The sequence below is a fragment of the Pararge aegeria genome, chromosome 8, assembly GCF_905163445.1.
Source record: "Pararge aegeria chromosome 8, ilParAegt1.1, whole genome shotgun sequence".
NCBI lineage: Eukaryota > Metazoa > Arthropoda > Insecta > Lepidoptera > Nymphalidae > Pararge > Pararge aegeria.
Window position 1 is genome coordinate 2,629,017 of NC_053187.1, and position 26,626 is coordinate 2,655,642.

General features: G+C 35.8%; 1 protein-coding gene across 1 annotated transcript in view; it reads right to left on the reverse strand.

The window, feature by feature from the left end:
• Positions 1-3,492: 3,492 nt before the first annotated feature.
• Positions 3,493-26,626, reverse strand: part of LOC120625596 — a 182,967-nt gene continuing 159,833 nt past the window's right edge. The window contains exons 4-7 of the mRNA XM_039892660.1: positions 19,764-19,842; positions 18,612-18,780; positions 9,583-9,927; positions 3,493-9,150 (exon numbers count right to left, since the gene is read on the reverse strand). Coding sequence (XP_039748594.1) covers positions 8,811-9,150; positions 9,583-9,927; positions 18,612-18,780; positions 19,764-19,842 — 933 coding nt within the window. The 3' untranslated portion in view covers positions 3,493-8,810. The remainder of the gene's footprint in view (positions 9,151-9,582; positions 9,928-18,611; positions 18,781-19,763; positions 19,843-26,626) is intronic.

Genomic DNA, 26,626 nt, shown 5'->3' on the forward strand with positions numbered 1-26,626 from the left:
AAAACGGTTAAGTGGATCTGGATTAAATTTTGCACGAAGATACATTTATTAATATACTCTGGAAGAAGCACATAGGCTTATTTTTATCCCGGAAAATGTACGATTCCCGTGGGAATGATTTGTTTTATTACTATTGCTAATATATTTCATAGAGCAAGAGATCGACATGTTTTTTGCAGGTAACATACATGCATATACATAGGCGTAAACATCAAAATTTCTACGCAAACAAAGTCGCGTGCAACATCTAGTAGCATATTATTGAGTTTCTTTCATTCGACAGGATTCTGAGGAGGTAATTGTAAATATCCATATCATCAACTGAGTATTATTTGTTTCATACCCATTTTCAGAGAAGGAATAAATCCGGGAATTTCACGTGTTTTACATTGTCTACATTTCTGCGTAATTACCGGCTCTACGTTTCGATTACAATACGATTCGGTTGCTATAAAAGCATAACTACAACATATAAACTTATAAAAACGTACTATTTAAACTAAATATCCTTATCACCCCTATCGCACATAAAAATAGAGTGTAAATTCCTTTAACAATTTATATAATCACTTTAATAGCAACCAACTTAATCTTGCAGTACATTTGCTTTAATCTATTTAACAATAAGGATTCTTTTTCTAAAACTATGCTTAAAGCTAAATTGGTTTCCATGCAGGTTGTTGGTTGTTTGCACGCGGTTGCTTTGGCAACTGTCGGGCCATCTAAAACTTGGCGTGGTCAAGTGATTTGACCAGCGGTCGTTGACTCCATTCTCATGTATATTATACACATTTATTTAGAGGTTAATAACGCAATTTTATTGAATCTTATACAAGGTCACGGAAATATATGGCTCTAAACAGTGCGTGTGGCTTGTGATGTTTTATGGCTCCGAAACATGCTCGCTAGCCTCGGGACTGATAACAAATCTCATAGAAAGTGGTTGGTCTCACTAAGTGGTTTTAGCATTGCTTCGTGTTCAAATCAGAAATTAGGAGATCTGTTGAAGAAACAGTGGCTCGATGAGTGACGCCACGAATAGGACACGTTAACGATTATGTTTTGATATGAGTTATCACTAGAAACACCCACGATATTGGTCCGAAGGCTAGTAGTAGTAAAGCTGTATGTGGCATTACTATCGCCTTGCTTATGAGTGCCTGGTAGCATCGCTAAGCTCCAGTATGAAGGGCGTGGTTGCCGGCGTGATTCCATGATTCCAGGCACATGAGGGTTACCACCAACGCCTCAAGTTGATGGGCATAAGCCACCAATTTGTAGGTCATGTTACTTGCATGCCCTGCGAAGTGTTATTTGGTTTATAGGCGATGATTTTCCACTTACAATCAGATGGCCATTTGCTTGGTCTTGAAACTAATCTAACTTGATTGGATTGCAAGTCCTGATCAAGTTTATAATTGTTTAGAAAAAAATAAATTAGGAGAATTCTGCATGTCGCACTTTGAAAATGGCGTCGTCCAACCTGTGAGAACTTTTTCACGAAACCCGATTATTATCACTGAGATCGGTCACTATCATCCTACTAACGCTGGCAGCCTTCCTTTCTCATACGGCTGGAATTTTAATTTTGTGTTTAATTTTATTAAAAAAAATCACAATTCACAAATTAATCGGATTCCCAACAATATCTGTGACAGGTTGCACGAAGCGCTTTTCATATACGTTTCTGATACGGACTGTTAAGTTTGGAACGCTCTTCCGGCTTCGGTGTTTCCTGATTCATACAACTTGAATGCTTTCAAGGCAAGAGTGAATAGGCATTTTCTAGGCAAGCGCGCCCCAACTTTGACCGCATCATTGCTTTAGATCAGGCATGATAGTTGTCAAGCGCAAGTCTATCCAGTATAAAAAAAAAGACTGGTGGAGCAAAATATGACCATTTTATGACCAATTTGCAATACATAGAAGCAGGCGTTAATTTGGTGAATTCCATGATTGAACATATACCTAAGTATAGCTATATATATATACATTATATATATATATATATAGCTATTCTGCACCTACCTGAATGATTCAGATACCAAACGTAAAATTTATCCAATCGTACTGGAAGTGCCAAATATACAAACCTATTAAGTATTTCAACATATTAAAACAAATGGGGCAAATAATATGTGTTTTTGCTCTTGACGCTTTATTCACCCACTATTTGAACCTTTAATCACGTAAACATTGCCTATCGCAAATGCCCGTCCCGAGAACCTACTCCCGTTTTGCTTTGAATTCCCTATAAAAAATACTGCAAAAATAATGTTTTGCTTAACAGCAGCACTACATATTTGTTATATGTTATAGCAACATTTAACCAAGTCAGTGAATGGATGGGTGCCCGTCTTTGGAAATTTGAAAGATACTTTGGTTTCAATGTACAGAATTCAACTCGTTACAGTATTATTATGAGTATAGAAGATATTATTAGCTATTCAAGTGACTTAGTCATAGATACTGAACTGGTTACAAGATTACAGTAATCCACACAAACTGGACTTTAATAGTTTTAGTTTACGGCACGCATACATTATTTATACGTAAAGGTCGAGTTTCTGGGACAGATGAGGTAATACTAACTAAAATATGAATTTGTTGATTACACAATCCGTTCGTGCCTACTTGTATATAGTACCTACACATAATGGTCTTTATTATTCCAAATGGCACGGATTTTTTTAAAGTAATCATTAGGCTTTCAGTAAGAAGTTCCAGTAACATCTGGTAAAATCATCGTGACCTAAGTCTTAGTTTAATTACGAGTAATAATAAGTTGCTGTAAAAAGCTTATAAAACTTTTAATCGTCGAATTAGATACCCAGGCGAGGATTCACTAACTCCTGCGCAACTTAAGTCTCGATCTTCGTCGTCAAGCCTTAAAACAATTTCATCAATGGAATTTTTTTTTCTTTTTCTTCTGTCGTCATACAGCCAATGTCAAGTGTTTATATGTTTAATAAAAGTTAGGGAAACTTAAAATATAAAACATCAGGAGAAATTGGCTGATGAAAAGGGCGGGAAACTTCGCCCATCTACCGCAAACCCGCCCCGAAAGCGACTGGTGCTGCTTTTACTGCACATACCGCAGTACCAGCGCCACTCCAACAGCAGCTAGCCGCTTGCTAATATAGGCAAGTTATTCAAAATATTATATTGTAAATTTTAAACTTTTATAAAATTGTAAAAGAACTCACTCATAAAAACAGTCACTGACACCAACACCACAAAATGTATATACAAACAACACCTATTCTCCCCAACACGTCGAGTTCACAATAAATTTAAAGTAAAATCCGAAAAAACTATGTCAACCATGGACAAAGCCTCCCGCCATTTTTTCTCAATGTAAATTAAGATCTGTGTTTACATCTATGGTACTAAAATAAAAACCTAAGCTTAGTTCCGCTATTCAACACTAGATGGCGTTAATAAGGTAAAAATAAATATTTTCGGCCAGTGTTCAGATACTTTATTTTCCTTAAAATCTACAATGAAAGTAACTAAAACTACGTTATTCAATTTTGATTATAAATTCATAAAAAAATCATGAAAACGAATATTTTGACAAAAAGTTCAAGACGAAAACATTGAATAAAATCTACAATTATGAAAGTATTAAAAACTACATTATAAAATTTTGATTCTAAATTCATAATTTATGAATTAGAATTCGCCACTTGTTATTTTTTTCCAAAAGTTTTAAGTTGTAGGCCAAAACATAAATGCCTCCCTTCTCTAAATATTTCTATTTTTGTTTTGGACCTTAAACATATCTATAACTAGTCGACAATAATTTAACTTAGGTACATAAATTATGGAGGAAGTTTTGGAAAAACTATTTAATTTAACATTACTTTTATCTAAAATCTATTACAGAGTGGACTAGTTTTAGAATTTATTTTAATGCTTACAAATATTGACAAGTGCGTAATGCGTATTCGATTTAAAGACAAAATAGGATAAGAATGCCGTACCTACCTACTACCTACACTATAAACAGTGTATATCTAACATATATTTTTACAGTGGAATTTTTACAGCATCATTTATTTTCAAACATGTCAGCATTTATAGATATAATCCACAGAATAAACAACATACAGAAACCGTGTAGACTAATATGGAAGCATCAAAAACCATTCCACTTTTGTAGTGTTTCACGAACAGTCACTTCATTCAACTTAGCAGTTGACAGTAAATGATTAACCTCCACAATAGGGAAAACGGTAAATGGTTGTGAGTTAGCATCATTCTGCGGGTGTGAAGTGAGATGTGCGCGGGATGTTTTCACTGTTTTTGGACATAATGCACTGCATGCAATAATGGCTGAAAGCAGAATGTGGGTTCTGTAGGTTCTTAATTCTGTGGTATAACTGATTTTATATAAGACGAATAACTGATTTTTAATTATTAACAAGGAAGGTATAAATGAAATTAGGAAGGATAGTAGGCATACACTGTACAAAATGATGGGATTTTAAAATTGTAATTCTTAACTTGAAATATATACCTCCCTACTTACTAGGTAGCATCTTACTTTCGTAATTTCAATGGATAAGTTCTTGAAATAATGGTAGATAAATATCAAAAGTTTAACATTAATAGAATCATCTTTTATTATTTTTTCCATGATATGCTATTTTTGAGTTAATAAACTATAATTATATTTGGGAAAAATCTAAGTAAAATATGAAATATATGATTTACACTTGTCAAAATTATTTTAATATTATTTTTAAATGCGAGGACTAAGATATTGGCACTATAAAGATAACTAAGTAGTTTCAGTTTTTTTTTAACTTAATTAATTGAACAGGACGCGCCACAAAAGTTGACACTAAGTTTATATGTATGATAAAATTTAATTTGAATCGACAATCGACCATCAATGTTGGTTATTTTAGTCGACGAATGCAGTCTACATTGATCACCATGGATTATAGACTGCTCAACTTCAACCATTGTGTTCTGAACAACCAACCATCATCAACTATTGTGTTCTGATCAAACCGCTCAACATCAACCATTGTGTCCTGATCAAACTGCTCAACATCAACATTTGTGTTCTAAACAAACAAAGAAATCGATTGATGAACGTTCTGATCTGTTTTCGTTATATAATATGTAACTGTCGATTGTTTCATTAAACTTTTTTGCTACGGTTGACAAATCGACAGAATATCAAAATATAGTTGATATATATTTGTCCGAGGCTCCCTCCCAGAATTATCTACGTTGGTCGGGGTGTTATGTTATGGGTGATAACATTTTCAACTTTCGAAGCGCGTACTGGTTATATAGTGGAACGTACATATATAATTAGAATAATACTTATTTTAAAATTATTTAATTTAACAAGCAAATGCCAATATGAAGTACGACACATTTCCAACTCGTATTCTCAAATAAAAACACTTATAGCGATGAGAATGTTAGCATTGTTAAATTATAATTTATTTTCATTATAATAAATGAATATTTAATCAAAAAACTTAAGTTACGTTTTAATTAGTAGTATGAATCTTAAGATTTTAATATGAAAGGCAAATATTAGTGAGAATTAAAATTATATAAAGTCCACGCTCGCTTTTTTACGATGAAGCATAGTCATTTAATTTATAGATATTTCTTGGTTTTATTACATCGAAAGCAACAATGTATTCTAAAATCAAAGTGTGCTGAACAGGTTATAATTAGGAACCTACTCTTACGTTCTTCTGTTCATTTTCTCCTTGGTTTTATACCAAAAAAATAAATTGCTAAACAGTTAGATTTTCACGACAGTGTTGTGGTAACTAGCCTCGGTCAAAGTCATACGCGAATCAATTTAGAAATCTTCATTTTCCAGGAACCTTATCACACCTCTAATCTCCTAGTTTATTCATCTTGATGTCATTTTCTTAACGAGTTAGGCGTACAACGGGTTACATAATTCATACCATTTTCCTTAGATTTTTTTTTCAGATCACAACCAGGTCTCTGTCTTTGCATATGTATTATATAAATATTAGTTCGGAATAATATTTCAATGTGATAGATAGCTTTATTTTGACAGCGTTTATGAAATCGGCAATTAACGAGCGTGAACTTTATTTTCCATTCTTTAATAATTAAAATGCATATACGCTGTTATTCTTTAAATGCTTAGGTTCGTACATCTTTCGATTTAACTTACTGACTAGTTTTACACTACGTAATTTTGATGATTTTATAATTGGGTTTAGTGTGTTAATATAACTATTACTAAGCGGTACTTAAAATTAAAATGCTGTTTGACGGTTTAACTATAAGGGTTTATTTAGACATATCAGAGTTGGACGAGCAAGACTGGATTTTCGAGATTAAACTAAAGGTTAGATTGGGGACTTATAAAGCTTTGAAAGAGAGGGTCATGGATAGAGAAGGTTGGACAGGGCTATACCGACAAGAGCTTAGCTTACTTAGCTAAGTTCATGGTTAAAGGACCCTAGAAACCTGTCACGGATCCGTGCTGTCAGTTATCTATGTTCATAAATATAATAGCAAATTGCTCAGAGGATTGGATGGTTATTCGGGTACGAAGTTTTAGAATGGCGACCCTGCAGTGAAAACGAAACGTTGGTAGACCTCTTGTGGCATAACGTGAACGTTGGCATAAGACGTGTCACAGGGTGTCTGGATACACATGCGATGTCCTGCAGAAGTACGGCGAGTAAGATAAAGACAAAAAGTGCACTTTACCGGAAAATAAACATCGGTCTCTTCAGTTAGTTGGAAGGTTTGACAGCTATAAAACAGTCTGGGTTACGTCAAAGCAAAACTGGGTAGACTTAAGAGCATATGTTTGTCCCCACATGCTTTTGAAGTTCTCCAAACCTTCAGATAAGGCTGAAAAAAATCTTAAAAAAGTATTGAAGCCATTTTTCCCTGTTCTTGGCGGAATACTGACAGGTTACAGACCCTGATATGTCTGGATAGACCATAAAGATGCAAGAAATCGTAATTCCTATGCAGACAGTGGTGCAGACTTAAGAATCACGTTTACACATTATTATTTAAGTCTGAACCAAGCCTTACATTTATACATCACAGACTAAAGAAAAAACAGACAGGCGTCAGCACTGGTATCAATTTCATGAATAAATTTGTCCACGATGGCTACCTACTTCCATATTTTTGCTTTAGTGTGTGCTAAACATATATACTTTCTTAGTGCTTATTCATATGGCCTGTTTTGAACTGCAAGCCAACTGCATATTGGCAGTTTGAGTGCATGTATGCACTTGTCATATAAGTAGTGTGGGTACGCTTTTGTAAGTAGACGACTGCTAGTCGGCAGTTCTAATGTACCTATGCCAGTTGCATTAAAACTGCATCAAAACTGCAATTTAAGACTGGCTTTCAGTTCAAATGCAGTCTGTCTCTAAACTCTTAACGTTAAAAAAACGCAATCATAATAAATCTGATTGTTTGAAAGCCTAAGACTTAGTACACACGATGCAATTATAGTAAATAAGTGTTCACACAGAACTTCACAGCGAAGCACATCTTAAAATTACACAAAAAATACAGTTTATAAAAAATAAATACTTGTTGTAAATAAAAAAAGTTCATGTTCACGTATTTATAATCGGGCAATAATTCTGAAAAAGGAATCAGTTAAGCTTCGAGGCACGAGTGATGCGAGCTCATGAATTTCCATTCAAACCTTGATTTATAGTTCGTAGGTGAGCAAAGATGATATCGTGATTTTATTGTGATTTTGTATACATGTTTGACGTTTATTGTTAACTGTCACACTTATTATTTAAAGAGTGCTTTATTAAAAACAATTGTTTTACTCAGAATGTAGAGTTAATTTTTAGTTGAAACCTCAGTTTTTCTCTATGTTCCGTAACATCATTGTAAGTGTGCGTGCGATCAGCATTATAAGAGTAGGTGTTCAGATCTTTTTTTTAAATGGGTATGATAAGAAATTTCATCATCTTTGAGTGAATATAAACCGATGCGTCAGTGCCGATTATAAAGTTTGCCGTGAACATCTAGACTAAAATATAATAATAAAGATTCTTTGCAAATTGGGTGGGACTTGTGGAAAAAATAAGAAAATACTATCCCAGTACGTTTTTACGGTTCGTAGTCGAATCGATTTTGAAGAATAAAATACTGGAACGTCAGAGTAAAATGTACCTAATTTGTGCAAGTTTTCAATCTTTATTCCGCACGTTTACAGTAAGCGCTCCAAGCGGAATTATTATAAACTAAAACTAGTGGTACAGATAACGACTTTAAAGTCAGTTAGGTTAATTTTACTCTGATGCACGATTTTACTGTTTCAAAAAAGACTACTATTGCGAGCGATCAAATCATACAAAGAGCATAAGCTAAAAATGAAGAGTGCGAATTTAATGGGCGATAATATAATCGAAAGCGTTGCACATTTTTTTAATCAGCAAAAAATGTCAACCAGAGCTGTAAGACATGAAAAAGAAACGCTTGCGGAAGTGCTAAAAGCTTTAGGCATTCGAAGCGTACAGATAAGAATTAAGATTAAAAGTGAAAGGAACTTATAAAGAATTTATTTCGATTTAATTTAACGGATTCAATGGGAATTACCAATAACGCTCATATTAATTTGACGCATTTACAAAGCTGGTTTGAGATAAACTTTATCTCTTTGCAAAAGATTTTGGGAACCCCACTTGTAGATAAATTCCAGACTTCGATAACTCATAAAATTATGGATGTTATTAATATGTGAGTAAATTATTAAAAAAGTTGATGAGCGTTTCAGTTAATAATCCAAAGAAGTCTACCTATTACCAAATCCCGCGCGTTGGCCTCGGTAAAACTACAGGGGCGGGTGGCGGCATCATATCGAACTCTTCTACGATCGTTTTGGGATGAAGCGCGCTTATGTTATTATCTACGGTGTACGTCCGGGCGTGTGTGCGAACTATCGCTGGTGGGGCATCATTTACGAGCCATTCGTCTTTGTCCCGTATCCGCTTACGGCGGGCGATTTGTCTGTCGCGCATGTGTTGTAGGCGCGAGAGGTGGGCGTTGATTTGCTGAGGAGTGAGGCCGGTGCGTCCCGAACGGAGAATGTTGACGTTCAATTGGTATGAGCCTTCGGGGTCGCGCCTGTTCCATCGGTAACTGGAATTTGGAGACAACGAAATCATTTAGTGCTTATTTTTTTTTTTTTTATGAACTGGCGAAAGGAATAAGCTCAAGTCAACAATAATGGAATATATCAAAGCAGAAACTATAACAATCACAATAAAAACCTATAAAGGAATGGGCTGGGCATATATCATACGAGAAAAAGGTAAAATTTAATAGAATAGAATTTAGTAGGCTTTTGCAGAAATCCATGATATACAAGCTTCATCATCAACATTGTATCTATTTAATAGATACACATACATTGCTCACTACTGCAGGCGCACGTCCCATCCTATATAATAATCTGGTAAATCTGCACGGCGCAATTTGCACACCACATAGACCTTCTGAAATTCACTATCCCGCAATTTAATCTACCATTTTTATGCAATAACAGTTAGGAGGTAGGTAACCAATACATACCCTGGGAATGGTCTCTTAAGCTTTCTTTGGGCGTTAGGTCGCGATCGCTTCCTCAACTCATTGGGTCGAAGGTCGTAAACTTTCGGGTTGTTGCGTATCGGGTTTTTCTGGCCTCGTCGTGAATTTGGATGAAGGTCATAAGATTTCGGGTTCAAAATGGGATTGCTAGTGACGTCATTCGTTCTAGGATGGTCCTCCTCCCTACTCGACAGTACAGTGATCTCGTTGATCTTCCCCATCCTCTGGTACCTTCGTCGAAGGCCTTTGAGTTTCGACTGGGGGACCTTTTTTAGTTTCGTTTGGCAGATGAATTGTCGAGGCTCATAGCAGCTCTTTGGGGTCCACCTGTGAATGAAAGCACAAGGGATTTAATGTTAAACTAACACAGATAACAGGACAATGTACCTACTGATGGTTGTCGATATGCTGGAAGGTGCAAAAGAGATAAGGTATCATCAAAATTATTTAAAATCTAATTTCAAATTCTGCATTAAAAAGTGTTTGTAAAGTTTGGGTGCCATAAAGGGGTCCATACATTAAAATGAGTGTTACAATAAGAAATAAAAAATCTTTTGTCATATGTCAATGTCTATAGAATACTTTTTTGGTGCGCATTGCATGTTATTTAAATAATCTCAGTAAGAATTAAAAAAAGTCTCAAACTTCCCGAAGCTAGTCGTAACTAACTTAAAGCAACCTTATAAATAAATTGAAGTACATCCTTGCTGCCACCCAGCCCGTAACACTTACGAGGACAATCGATGCAAAATGGTTTAATCAGATCAATTGAGAAAGGTGATTGTGAACTCGCATCTGTTCACAAATGCGAATTGGCGTGTGGGTCAACTCGGTTGACATTTAATTTACACTCTACTTTGAAACAGAGGAACGATGAATAAAATATTGTATGAATACACTGAATGAATACACTTTTATTGTACACCAAAGAAAAAAGTAGTTACAGAGATATATATACATAGCAAGAGAGTACAATTTGGTGGCCTTATCGCTACATAGCGATTTCTTCCAGGCAACCAATGGCGTAAAAGGAAAAAGCACAAAAAACATTGTATTTGGTGAATTAAAAAAAAGTATGGCTGGAAATGTATGTAGTGTCATTATATTTTTTAGGAAATATAATTTCGATATGTAATATGACACTTGACAATTTTGGCCTTGGTGGTAAATATCCAGGGAGATTTACTACTACGCCGGAGATATTATAGTGCACATAATAAACACAGGTTCACTCTCCATTCCCCAACTCTCATGGTCCGATTCGAAGGCACGGTCCTGGACCGCTTGCCTCCAGCGCTTTTGGCTCCCAGCGACTCGCCTGATGTCATCTGTCCATCCCGTTGGGGGCCGACCTACACTGCGTTTACCGGTGCGGGGTCCGGTTCATTGGTCCGACCAAGGGATTGAAACCAGGGCCTCGTGATCTGCAGTCCAAAATGCACACCACTCGACCAACGATGCAGCAAGAAGTTGGTCTTTTACTATAATGAAATCTGGAATTCTATAGACTAGGAGATTTCTATAGACGTTGTTTTGTATTGTGAATACTGTTATAAGTGAATTTAACAGATGTAGTGGTTACGGGTTGAACATTTTAAAGCAAGTATTGGTGAACTTCTCATAAATAGCCTATAACAGTTCACTGCTGCACAGATGGGTTGGTGATCGCTGTAGTTGAGAGAGATAGAAGAGGAGACAATTATAAGCCGTCACCACTCGGCTTATAATTGGCCACACGTTGAACATAAAAATAATTTTAAGATGTGATCAAAGGAATAAAACAATTCATACTGATCAAAGTTTTGTTATCTTAAACGAATGTTTTATTCACTAATCTACTATACAATAGTCTACCTAAAGAGATTTTTTGCGTGAAATCTTTTAAGTCATTTAAAAATAAGCTAAAAAGCACTGTTTACATTTTTTATAACGTGCCGCCTTTTATTTTATTTTACTACTAAAAACTGTTATTAGTTTAATTGGAAGTTTTTTATCACAGTAACTAGATAATATATTACCACTTCTTTATGTTAATTTTAATTTCTCATTAAGTGAAACTGTTTGCAATCGCAACATTTACATATCGATCGCATGTAGGTACCTACTCTTTTTATACAGTCCCAATACTTTTTACCATGACATAAGCCCATCATACACCTAATCAAATCAATTGAGCGAGGCAATTGTAGGGAAACAATTCTCGAAAATAATATGAATTGACGTGAGGGTCAACTAGTTTGACATTTAATTTACACTTCGCTCCCATGGCACATGTTTATCTCACATTGTCCATTGTTCGCTTCGATCTCAATCAAAAATGTGACTCTCACAAATACCAAATACACATACGTAATAAACATGTCGGATTTATAGGCGCTCCTTGAGAATTCTGAGAATATCACATATGTCATAACTACATTGTATTTGTAATCTTTGAAATCGTAGAGGTATTAATTTTAATACGAGTGTTTTGCTGTATTTTGGGAATAACATCATCATCATATAAACCCATTATCGTCTCCTCCCACAATGAGGAGAGTTTAAGGCCGTAGTCCACCACGCTGGACCAGTGCGGCTTGGTGGACCCCACACACCTTTGCGAACAGTATGGAGAACTCTCAGGCATGCAGGTTTCCATTCCACTTCAATTGTTAAAAACACACATAACTAAGAAAAGTTCGAGTTGCGAGCTGGGATTCGAACTCGGCCCCCGAAAGAGAAGCCGAAGTCACTGGGCTATTACCGCATCTATGGGAATATATTGTAAACTATATAATATGAAATACCGCATTCATGACATACTGTTGAGCATTCTCTGTCTGTCCGTCTTCTCATCATAAAGAAGAGCAAGATGAGCTTAGCCGGTCTTATCTGCTCTAAAATGATTATTATCGCATGGAATTGTTAAAAACCGGGTGTTTTTCAAAATGCTAGGTGGACAATGAAATTTTCGTAAACCCGGGAACTAAGAATTTCATTCGACTTAACTGAACCCGAGAATCGAAAGCTTCAATAAAATCCGAGCAAAACATTTGCTGTAGTGTCTTAAATAAATCTTGGGAAAACAAACTTTTCATGAAAGTCATATTTCGCTATTAAAAATGTAGATCGCTATTAAGCGATAAGGCCGCCTTTTATATTCTACTTCTTACTATATGTTTCCGTTTTTTGTTATATTTTGTATATTTTAATGTTGTGGTATACAAATAAAGTGTTTAATAATAATATTTCTAGCAATAATATACGCGAACGAGTTAGTAAAAAGAAGCAGTAATAAAGGTTATTAAATCCGTTTGCTTAGTTTATTACAGCTACAATGACACATCCCACATCCCCTTTCGAAAACCGTTCCCCTTTTCCTAATTTAATTTCGGATAACAGCAATCCCAATAAGAGTTTACTGGTCACATCGCCATCTGCGTTGAGGAATTAAGGGCAGACACAATGGGCCAATAGGCGATTTGGACACGTATACTAAAATATCGCACATAAAATTTTATTGTGTTTCGTCGTATAGCTCTTTGTTAAACAATAATGGTTAACCGAATCTGTTTTATTTTAATATTTTGTGTGACACATGTTACAGGCGTTAGCGGATCTCAACTAGGCGAAAGTTAGAGCAAATTTTGTATTATGTATAAATCATTTAAAGCTGTAAATGCAGCTCTAAGGCCGTTGGAGGCATACATTTCGGCATGCTGCATCGAAGTCGGAATGCAAATATAGTTACATAGTAGGGAATTATAGCATTGTAACTGTCTTTGAACCAAGATAAAATTTAATGATTCAAACACACTTTGTCAACATACTATATTAATTTGCCTGATTCAATATACTGTTGTCAGTACATCATTCTCATTTTAAAATTTTGTCATTATAATTTAATAAATAATGTTTAACGGAAGTTAAATGTGTATTAGCAAATCAAGTGACGATGAGAACTATGCTTTGCCTGCTATGTCCTGCGAGTTCTGTAGTATACTGTGCTACGTCACATGTATTAGCATACGGTCAACAAAAAATTAACCCGTCATGTACATTTCTCGTAGTACATAATAGCTTAATTATTCCATATAAACGTGAATAACTGAATAGTACATACATAAAAGCTGCCACGTTTTAATATATTTTATTTGAATAACATTCAATCCAAATTCAATTCATATTTATCGTAAAGATAATAAATAAAACGTGTTTTGATCTTGATGTTAGATCAACCCATATCATGCTGGTCACTCTTAAGGCAGACATCGATGGCGACGATGTATTGAAAATAACAATCTACCAACCGAATATAACACTACTGGACGAGACTACAGTAGGTGACGGATACGTGAGGCCAGCCTTGTTTGGACAAAGACTTAAACGAATCTCACACGCAGTTGAGCTCTGCTAGTGAGGTTGAACAAGGACGACCTATAACCCCAAACGAATAAAAATATCGGAAAACAAACGTACGAATTTGAAGTAGTTGTTTATGTATAAATTATTCACTATATTTTATAGTTATAATTGACAGACAAAGCAGATATCTCACCTGATGGTGAGAAGTAAATAAATATATTACGACAATACACACATCGCCATCTAGCCCCAAATTAAGTGTAACTTGTTTTTTGGGTACCGAGATGACTTATGATTATTTTTATGAATATTAAACATCAAGTTGCAAATCCACAATTTTTTTTCATATACCATTTACATCCCATCTCGGAAAACAAGCGCCTATTACGTATTTGTGCGAAATACAACGAGTTTTTTAAAAAGATACCTGGCATCGATATCTTCCATGACTCACCCACAGCTTTTAGAAAAAAACTCCCCGAACACTTATCGGTGAGTTAAATATTGTGTTAATTTTTTTTGTCAAATTAAGTTTACACGAACCTTTGTCAATGCTATGTGCACTTGTCATTGACGTGCATATCAGTAAATGTTTTTGAGTGTTTGCTATGTTTAAAAAACGTGTAATATGCATGTTGTTAGTGCTCTTAATAAATAAATTAATAAATACTTATAATATACAGATAAAAACTCTCATTTTCTGTGTGTGATTCATGTTCATCACACAAACATTTTCCAGTTTTGCGAATGGCTGTCCACTGCGCCAATCGGCCGTCAAATTGGAAAGCTATTGCCTCTGAAAAGAATAAAATTTCGCAGGGCATGCAAGAAACATGACCTACAAAGTGCCGCCCTATGCCTATTAAGTTGAGACGCAGGTGTTAAGCCTCGTGGGCCAATGACCAACCAGCAAGAAAAAAGCATGGCGGATGTACTGCCACGGACGTACTCTTTCACAAAAAGCTGTACTATTAAAACACTTATGACTTGCCCCACACACTGTCGGTCCATATTACTCGGTTTTATTATTATGAATTCCTATGTATACTGTTGTTAATGGTCGCTGGAATCAGTGTGTCAGTGGCTTAAATCTGTTAGCGCTTACCTCTCGCATTGATTCCCCCTCTTCTTTATATGTCACGAAATCTCGACATTTTGCACAGTAACTTTATGGCAAAAATATTCATGAAATATGTATAGACGCGGTGATAGCCGGGTAGGATTTCGACTTCACTTCAGGGAGTCGAGTTCGAATCCTAGCACACTTTTCTAAGATATGTGCGTTTCATGCAATTAAAATACGATCTTCAACGTTGAAGGAAACCAACCTGCATGCCTGAGAGTTCTCCATAATGTTCTCAAAGGCGTGTGGAGTCCAACAAACCGCACTGGGCCAGCGCGGTTGACTTCGGCCTAAATCCCTCTCATTCTGAGTGGAGACCTGTACCCTGTAGGGGGTCGGTATTGGGGTGTAGATGATGAGGCTGATGATATATATATGTATCAAAGATTCGAAGATTAATATCTTCTCTAAGACGACCTGGCGCTGCGGTGAGCGCTGTGGTTTTAAGTTCGAGGCCCCGGGTTCGATTCCCGGCGGAGAAATTTGGAAATTTATTATTTCTGAATTTTTAATCTAGGCTCCAGCCATGGTAGTTACTACCCTACAGCGTTCCGGTACGATTTCGCGAAGAATCTGATAAGGATACCCCTTTTCAGTTTCTACGCAACTACGGGTTTAATATAACTGCATTACTCCTAGGCAGGTTATCCCGCTTCCATCTTAGATTGCATCATCACTTATCACCAGGTGAGATTGCAGTCATAGTCAAACTTGTAGTGGCATCAAAAAAACAAGAATTTTTCATCAGCATGGATTCAATTTGATTATAAATGTACGGAACATGGTTAATGCGTATTGATGTACGCTTTAGATCGTTCAAATTTTTCTTAGGTTGGAAAAAGTTTTTAATTTGATTCTCAAATAGTTTTTTTTAAAATTTTTTTTGTTAAATTTTGTATATATATATCTTGCTACACATACATATATAAAGACATACATAAATCGTATGTCTTTATGTTATTGAAAGAAAGTTTCGAAACAAATATTTTATGCGAAAAACAATAAGCTTTTTAAGTGATTAAGTGCGTTCATATTTACGAGTAATTAAGTAAAAACTAGTCGTTAACTTTCGTTCTCACAGATTTTTATTGTGGATCTTCTATAAAGTTGCAAGCTTAGCATTTAAATAAAATACCTAAAAGGGACATTTATGCTTTAACATATAACATATACACATTAAATATTTAAAGTTCCGGTAACATCAATAAAACTAGAAGCTTAAAAGCTCTACGGAATTGACATTTATACGGTACATTAGCAACGGTGATTTATTTTCAGTTGTGTCATGACATTTAAAAGTTTCGCGACCGCTATGCATTTAAAAATGATAATGTATTCATCTCACTTTGATTTTATTTACGAGGTGATATATGAATACATTTCCGATGATAAAATAGGTCAAAGACGTCATTGTCTTATTTCTATAGACATATTCTACTTAAAACGGCGTAAGAATGTCTACATAATATCTTTGATCAGATTTGAAAACTCTTTTTGCAGTTAATAGTCAAATTCTTGAGGAAGGTTAAGGCTGTATTTTCACTAGAGAAGTTAAGAGGATTTCAAATAGTGGAAACTTCTCAGCTGAGCGATGTTTTTGTACTGTACAAAACAAAATAAGGATGGTTTAGAGGTATGTCTAGTGGTGAGCATGTTGGACTGCAGATTACGAGGGCCTGAGTTCGATCCCCCATAGAGGATATGCAGATGAAATAAAATGAAGAAAATCTCAAGTACCAGTTATAAATACTTAAGGGTAGGCTTTTTATCACTCTTACAATGCCTATCCTTAAGTTTATTACAACTCGTACCGGAGATTATTCTCATTTTATATCACCTGCATACCCTGTGCATACCCTCTATGCACGCCACTGGGCTGGCCCAATGAATAAGCATTGGGTTTCTCTATCAAGAAATTCTTAATAAGAACGTAAATCTATGGCTGTTAAATGTAACAAATTGGCCCACAGGTTCGCTCGATGTAGCAAGGAAGTTAAAGTAACGTTGTTTAAAGCCTACTGGAAACCTTTTACACGGGAGCCCTGTGGGTTAACTATACACAAAGAGCACTGAATACATCACGTGCTCAGTATATCAATGGGTTTAACACAGTTGGGTTTGCCGAGGTTCTGTTCGGCGTCAGGGATATTTACGCCATTATGAGAAAAAATACGTCATCGCTCCTGACAATGCTGCGGCCAAGCTCAAACAGTTTCTTAAATATGTTAGCGGGAAAGTTCGACTCACTTATCCTACATCACTTCATGTCAGTGCTTTACGGTGAACTGAACTTTAAGTGTTGTAAGTTTTTATTATTATTTTAATTTAACAAATATTTAATGTATAATGTATACATAGTCGTTTAAGTTGTACTACTAATAAATGGGCCTTAGTTGTCATAATAAAGAAATTTATTTTCATAATTAATATTATAAATACGAATGTGAGTTTCTTTTGTTCGTTTCATAAGTTTTTACTGCTCAACCGATTCATTTTGCACGGTTCGAGAAATGCAGAGAAAGGAAATAGTGTAAGTTTCGTTCAGGAACAAAGGACTTCCTTAGAAAGGAATTTAAATTGATTGATAACAGGAATTGATTGACAGAATCAAGTATATAATAAGATTGCCTACACAGGGATTGCAGTCTAGTGAAGACGCATAGCTAGTTAGCTAGTCAAACATAATAATTTGACGGCCGATTGGCATCGTGGGCTGCAGCGACCCTGCTTGAACATGAATGTTTTTCAGTTTCTGGGTGTTTATCTGGACTTATATTATAAGTAATAATGAATATTATTCATGGGTTATCTTGTTTTTTATATTAATAATGATGGACCAAGCAGATGGCCCTGTGTCGATCAATTTGTGGCGTAGGTGTTAAGCTTGACGTGCCTATAATTACACCGGCCACCACGCCCTTCAGACTGGAACACAACATTGTAAAAATGCCGCTTAGGCCTTCTTTATTACTTCCCCATACGAGCTTTGTGACAAACAAGTAATAATAGAGCTCACTACTGAATCTGAGTACCTATAACACAAGCTACGCTTACAAATTCAAATTCAAATTCAAAATTAGGTATTTGCTGCCAGATTCGACTGCCCTATACTGTGCCACTGTGTGAGAGTAGCAATCGGGCGAGTGTAATGTTGTTTATTTTTATTTTAAATTTTTTTTATTTATTTTATTTATTTTTATTATTTAAACTAATCAATACTAACTTAGTGGCTAAGGATTTTTTTTTTCTAATATACTAACAATCTATGGATGGAAACGTATAAACGTATTATAAATTCAAATTCAAAAATGTTTTATTCATGTAGACCTAATTACAGGCACTTATGAAGCATTCATACATTTAACATGTTACACTAATTAGTGATGGTGATAACTGCATTCGTTAACTTACAACTAAAGCTAGGCGGGTTCCAAACGCGCCCTAATCTAAGAAGAGCCCATAACACACGTAGCCAGGTTACTTTCGGGCTCGATGGCGTTGTGTTTATTGTCGTAGTATATTTATTATTAGTATATTTAGTTACCTGTATAGCAACTCCGGGGCCATGGCGATGCAATGGAACTGCAGTTCCGCGGGTGACAGCCTCTTCATCTTGGAGAAGGACTGGTAGTGCATCTGACGCAGCTCTCCGCCCCACTTCCAATCCCGCGCCTTGTAGTCGTAGATGCCGCCGATCCAGCGGCTGGCTCGCACTGGGAAGCACAAACCATGTTTTTTTTATTCCACTGGAAGGTCAGCCTTTGATTGCAATCCCACCAGCGGGGCTAGCTCAGGCGCAGTTGTTAAAGCACGAGAACATGGAATAGGAGAAGTTTACCCCCGTTTATTATTACACATTTTTTGATATTATTTCCACTCTTGCGCCAGTGCTCTGCGAGTTTATAAAGCTGTGGGAGAAGATACATTTTTATGCTTTTCCCGGGGATGCCCGTGCTAGCCGTGCTGGTGAGTGATGATATATATATTTTTTAATTTATTTATTAAAAATAAAATCCATAACTAATTTAAGTGAGAAATCTGTCCTTCACAACCTGATGAGCGAACACCGCTGTAGCCGCCTGCCTCATAGGATCCAGGGCTACGCCTCAAACCCCTAGCGCTCCAAAAGCCCCGTGAGCTGGCACCCTCACAACCCCCAGGTTACTGTAATAGCTGCCCCCCAAAGTCAACGCGGGACGCAGCAGTAAACAAGAGCGCTCAGCGAGCAAAGTTCAGCGATAGGCTAGAGTCCTTCCTTACATTTTTTTTATAAATTTTTAATAGTGTTTTTTTATTTTTTTTAAGCATTGTTAAGAATTAAAAAAAAGAATAAACGGAAGAAGTGTAAAAACTAGGTGAAATAGTTCTAGCATGTCTCAATGTTCTTGTATGTAATATGACCAGGAGATCTGTATCACGGCAACCAACTTCCACCACGAATCCAAACAAAAGCTAGTGAAGTTCACAAAAATTAAATTAGGTACCTTCTTAAAAATATTTTAACATGCAAAGCTTGTGTTGTAAGTTGCTAGTGGGTTAACCTGTTTGGGTTATGGCGCCCTAATCAGTGAAGTGGTGATAGACATCGGCTTTACTTTCGGGGGTTGACTAAAGGTTCATGCCGGGGCATGAACCTCTCTACTTTAGAATTAAAATGAGGGCCCTGTGTAGTCGGATTATAATATTTTTCACTTACCCACGTTATGTTTGTTGAGATACTTCCGTAGGTTTCTGTCTTCCCACCGCGCCGGCACAGAAAGGCTGCTGTCGCGATCCTGTAACAAAAAGCACACTGGGTTATCCACTTACTCCTTTCTTTCGATTTCAATGGACACCTTGCGGGCTATGAGTACGAGAATTACATTTAAAAAGAGAGAGCCAAAAATTATTAAATTATATAGTTCGGAAACTGGCTCCGCCTAGCTCTCTAGCCTCGGAGAGAACTTTACGCCATCGGGCGCGGTTGTTTTCGTTAACTTGTGATAATCTATACTAATATTCAAACGAGGAAAGCGGCAAAATAAGCATGGCAATAGTACTTCCCCGGACGACCTCTGTCACTAAAAAGCTCTACTACTACTTAAACATATAGACCAATGGACGAAATATTTCATCATCATCATATCAACCCATTATAAGCACACTACCGGGCACCGGTCTCCTCCCACAATGAGAAGGGATTAACGCCGTAGTCCACCGCTGGCCCACTGCGGATTGGTGGACTCCACACACCTTTGTGAACATTATGGAGAACTCGCGGGCAAGCAGGTTTCCTCACGATGTTTTCCTTCACCGTTGAAGCAAGTAATATTTTAACTGGAAAATTTAGAGACAAAAGTGTAGTGTAAATCCTACCAACTGGGCTATCACTGCTTCCATAAATTATTAATTAAAAAAAAAAATAGTATTTTCAAATGAAAAAATATGAACCTTTGCAACAAAGCCAAAATAAAGTAAGCTATTCTTTAAGCGCTCAACTATTTTATGATACAAGTCGCTATTTGTCTATGGATGTTTTGGCGGTAAATCAAAGTAGCTCGTATTAAAAAGTATACTTTTTGAAAAAATACTAATAATGATCGACACAAAGTAAATAGAAAAACAACACGGTATTTCTTATTGTGATAACAATACACCTACAATATGATTCAAGAGATGGCGTTAAGCAAAAACGGTAAAAGTTTATGTGCCTTGCAGGGCAAGGTCTTACTTCGGGGCGTACCACTAGTTCATATAATGTTGACATTAAACTCATACTTTTATACGTACATTAACGTTCATACTTAAAACATGCATAAAATATAATCGATTCTGTTTTAAATTACACGCCGACACAAATGATAACAAGCTGAGCTTAATTTTAGATTTTTTTCTCTTAATCTGTTGATCGTTACACCTTGAGATGTCAAAATGTTTGATCAAAGTGACTGATGAATTAACACACTGACCTCATTTAAAGTAAGCCACATTTGCAAGGAGTTAAACCAAAATGGAAACAATGTTATAAATGTGAAAGTGTGTTTTTTTGTTAGAAATAAGTGTAAACTTACAGTGCAATATATTAGGTGACAAGAAATTCATAATTCGTTTAAGGAAAATTGCATACAATTCTATAATAAACTACCCGTTTACATCATGGAGATTTTTGCGGGCTTCTTTTTAGACCATTACGCGTTTGGAACCCTCGTAGCTTTAGTTTTAAGTTTACGAATATGGTTATCGAAATCATATCACTACCGTATAATTCTCATGTAATGTACGCATCAAAAATGCCATCGACCGGCCTACTTGCAATTGTATGCAATGTATTTCTCTCCGACGCCGGAGCATCCGCCACAATAACAATGGATAAGATTATAGTGGTCAACAAGCGCTTTCTGGTCAGCTATAGGGTCAACCAAGTAGTAGTAGTAGGTCAAACACATAGGAACTAGTATATAACCTTTAATGTATTATTAAAGTTTCCCCACGGAGTCTGGTATCTCTCTAGAAAGGCCTCGTTACTTTTGTCCCACAATGCTTTTACCGGAAAACGAATACAACAAGTCGATGCGGTTTTGAGGATTGAACAAAGTTACGTAATCAGTACAGCACATATCCCGACTTCAATACAAATTCATTGACTTTATCAGTTCTACAGATGAAGGCAAAATTTTCGCTTTACTTATGATCTTGCTGAATCAATATTACCATTAACATTCTCTCAGCTTCCATCATGATGTCATCAGGGACTCCAGTCATTGGCAATTGTCCCACTTTAGTACTTGCGCCAATATTTACCATGTCTAAAGACTCTAAACCGCTTCTTTGTATTGAAGTGAACAACTCAATTATGTCTATCGGTATTCTTGGAATCTACGATGTTTTACGACTTTCGCTTCTTGCAAATAATTTTAAACTCTGTCCTGTCTGGTTAAGGATGAAATTAAAATACACGCGGGTTCTATGTTTGTAAAACCTAATGCCTTTTAGGTAGGACAGTATCTAGGTATGGGTCTCTATAAGAAGTAAGAAAGTATTTTTTATTGTACACCAAAAATTACACAATATTAACGCACAAACGGAACATTGAATTAAAAATATAGGATTTGCGGAGATTCCTCTCCTCAACTCCCGCACTACCCGGACCACTCCTAGAACACTCCTCGCAAAGTCCACTTTCTACACAAGAAAAGAAAAAATCTGTAGGACCGTTAATTGTTTTCTCGCGGTAAAATGTGTTAAAGTTTTCCCTGCATACTTTTATTTACCGGCCTGTGAAAGTACCGATACAACAAGCCCACTTGGTTTCTATAGTAAAGTGCTGTAGTGTTGTCATTCCTGACAAAGTTCAAAGTCAAAGTTGACCTGATGTGGATGCTTTGATAATACTCCTACAGTCCTCTACCTGCCAGCAAAAGTCCTGAGAAAGTTAATTTAGCCGTTTCGATGATTTTGTTCTGTGACAAACTGACAGTCAAGCAATAGCCATGTACCCATGACGTGGCATGAATTCTGTTTGTTGACCTAAATGTAAGAGTAGGTGACACATATTCTATAAATTGATAAAGCATTTTAGCGTTCAACAATCTTTCTCAATTAGAGTATAAAAATAGCATTGAGCGTTCGAACACACTGGAGATATGACGCGAGACAAAAAGTTACATATACTAAGCTGAAGTTAAACTGTCTATGTTAAATTTACTAACGTATTAAAGACGTATAGTGCTGAGATTACACTAAGCATAAGCAACTAAAATCGAAGATGACAAATTCAAAACATCTTTGACTGACTCCAGTTATAGCGCTTATATTTTAAAGTACGCCTCAAGTGTTAGGTGTACCAAAAATGTTACACTTATTTCGAATGTAAGTACAACATTTTGTCATGTTGCTATCATAAGGTTTTGCGTACATTGCTTTGCTAAGCAGGGAATGAACTGGAACTCGATGATAACCATGAAAATACCAATATTTCCTTAATATCAAGATAAGTTGGAAATTTGAGCTAAAGCTAAGCACGTAGGTTTAGGAAGTTTGTACAGTTAATATCGCTTTCATACTTACGTTTGTAATCATAAAAGGTTTGTTGGTCTACGTTACTATTAAAATATTAATCCTGAATTAGAAGTCCTGGCAAAATTGGTCCGGAAATATAGCAGACTAGCCCGAGCTAACAGATATATAAATAATAATGTGTGATAAGCTTATTCGTTTTTTCAGATAGGTAATCATGATAGTTAATTAATGTAACAAAATAAATATGCATGTGCAGAAACCTAACCAGACAGAACGTCGCAAGACAATTTGTTCTAGTCAGACGGAAATAAAATGTAGTTAAGAGATAAAGAAAAATAGTAGACTCAATCATAAAGACCTATTAAAATGTTTGTCTGAATGAATCATTGAGACAGTTTGATGGGCTACAACCATAACTGCAAGATTTAAACGATACGATCCATTTATTTCTCGTAATATTTGTGTAAAGCTTGGCTGAAATAGCCAAGTAGGTAGGTTCATTTTTGTTTTCAGGGAGGCCGAGTGCAAACCCCGGCATACACCTCTAACTTTTTTAAGTTATCAGCGTTTTATGAATTAAATATCAATGATTTAACGGTGAAGGAAAACATTGTGAGAAAACCTGAATGCCTGAGAGTTGAACAAAATGTTCACTTGGCAAGCGTGGTAGGTTTCGGCCTGAACCCAAAAATGAGAACATTCTGAGAGGAAGCCCGTGCCCTGTAGCGGGTCCGTAATGAATGATGATGATGATGATGATGTTAAACTAAAATCTCTATTACGCTCTGACTTCCATTAACCAAACTCACTCACTAGAGTTTGCGTTTAAGTTTTTCTTCATCATGATTCTCAAACTAATAGTATCCCACTACAGTTCTTTTTAATATTAGAGAATAGAGATTTAGAGCCCGATCACCTTGTTTGTTTAGCCATGCTGCTCCAATGCTGATAAACGGTCCTATAATCTCTCAGGTTGTTTAGGGAACCAAAAGGTTAGAGACGATAATTAAGTTACCAAATATTTTGAGAGGTAAGTTTTTGGTGATGGGAAGATTGGCTTTAGAAATTTAGTTCCAGAATATTCCTTGGTCACATTACTAATTATTTAATTCGTAATATCATATTATGTGTCCATTGAAGTATCTACTAATAAATATAACTAAGTACTCCCATAATATTTCTAATACCATTTGCATTTTTACCCAAGTTTGGTTATTGACACCATAAAGAATTGTTTAATTGTTGCGTTTCATCCTAAACTATAGTGAAATACTAAGAAAAAGAACACGAAAGCGGGTAGTAAGATTCTGCCCGTGTCATCTAATTTGTCATCTCGCACCTCCGCAGTCCCGTCCACAGATAATACACTTAAACTAGGTTCCGCCGTGACCACGATCCATGCAACTGGGTCGAAATCTCGACATATTCCATAATATTATCGCGGTATGTACCGGTTGAACTATTTTAAAAAAATACAAACTATAGTTATTTTATTGTTATTAAAGTTATACTTCTTTTTGGCGCGTTAGGGAAAAATGATGAGAGTAAATTTTTACGATGCGCGCTCACACCGTCACAATAAACCGACACCCTGAAGTTAGCTATAAGGTTTGACAGTGTACACTTTCAATAGTCAAAATCTGCGGGCGGTTCCGGTGATTAAATTGATTCAATTGTACATAAATCTCAAATTTTAATGTTGTTTGTCCGATAATGAGTATATTTGTATTCCAAATTTATTTATATTTATTAGGGTCATTTCTTTTATCATATAGAAATATTTTTTTTGTGAAATTTAAATAAACTTTATTTAACTTACTAAATAACTAACTGATAATGCGTTATAATAAAACTTTTAACGTATTAAATACCTTTTCCTACAAACGTTGAATAAGGTGAAAGATGATTTATTGAAAAGATTTTTAATTTTTATCTTGTTACGCCAAAGGAGTATAACTTATAACGTGTGTTCATAAGTACACGCACGTTTTTCTTACATTTGTGATAAATCAAAACGTTTGGAAAGATCATAGCTAAATACAATAATGACAGCGCGATAAATGATATTTCACCACCTCAATAATATTAATATCGCCGTCGAAAAAATATTCCAACTGACTGTTCCAGCTGGCAGCGTTTAAATCCGACAGAGTCCGGAGAATCATGCGAACATAAATTGCTATTTCCCACGCTTGAAATAACGTATTGTTTAACACGCCCCGTACTTTTAGAAACTATTTCGAATTGAGAACTCAAATGTTGATGAAAAGCTCATAACGATTAATACTATCAGATGATGATAAAGCGGTTGGTGTGGGTAAAGTGCAAATCAATCGATTGCGTTAGTTAAGCAACTATTATTATTCTTTAGGGTACTTTTTTTTTGACGACATCCCTTGCGTAATAGTTACCGCTTTGAATGTATGTAGGAGGTCCCGAGTTCGATTCCAGGCAGAGGCAATCTGGGAATTTATAATTTTAGATTTTTTTCTGGTCTGGTCTGGTGGCCGTGGCTAGTGACCACCCTACCTACAAAGACGTGCCGCTAAGCGATTTAGTGCTTCTGTGCGATTTCGCGTTCACCTATTAGGGATATTACTACCATACTCCCTAACAGTTTAGCCCGCTACCATCTTAGACTGCATCATCACTTACCACCAGGTGAGATTGCAGTTAAGGGCTAACTTGTAGTGGAATAAAAAATGTTAATCTACTTTATTCAACAATAACTGGTTACGTTTCCATTATCAGGTTAAAGAATCATTTATTTCTCTTAAAGAATAATTTACATATTCACTTACAGAGAAATCATATTGAACTTATATTATTAGATTAGCAATCATTTATTTTAAACTTATTATTAAGGTATACATATAAATTATTAAAGATCTACCCTCAGATACTTCGATAACCGTATGTTGCGAAATGCGAAGTCGTTGCCATAGTGTAGTCATAAGCGGTATTACAACATTACAACTGAGATAGTAGATTTTTTAGTTTGCGTTATGATCCTGATCATAATCATTTACTAGCGATTTGGATAAAAGCATTATTTTCCGAAATTCTATGATATAATATAATATAAGTAGGTACTACGAAGACGAAGCTTAATTTCGCGAAAACCACGGGTTGATGACTTAGCAATTATTCTTTGCAAAGTAAGTCTCCTCTATTGTGTCGGGGCAAAAAGTGCGCAGAGAGTACGATTTGGATTATCTGTTTGGTTTGAAGAAGTTATTTTAACTCGCTATCCATGGCGATTAACTAATGAAGATTTCGTTATTCTATAAATTAAAAATGTAATAACCCCGAATTTCAATTAAGTGTATATTATTCTACTAGTCAAGCCCGTTCGTTTACTCATATTGCAGGAGTTGTGGAAAAAATATGATATCCGCCATTTTGTGGCGGCAGTCGTTTTTGCGTCGTGAGTTAAAAATTGAAGCACTGTATAATAACTTGGTTTCTTAAGTGATAACTTGACAGCGTAGTACCAGATGGCTGGCGTCTAAGATGGTAATATAAGATGGTAAGATGGATTTCCAGAAGTAGAAGAGCTTT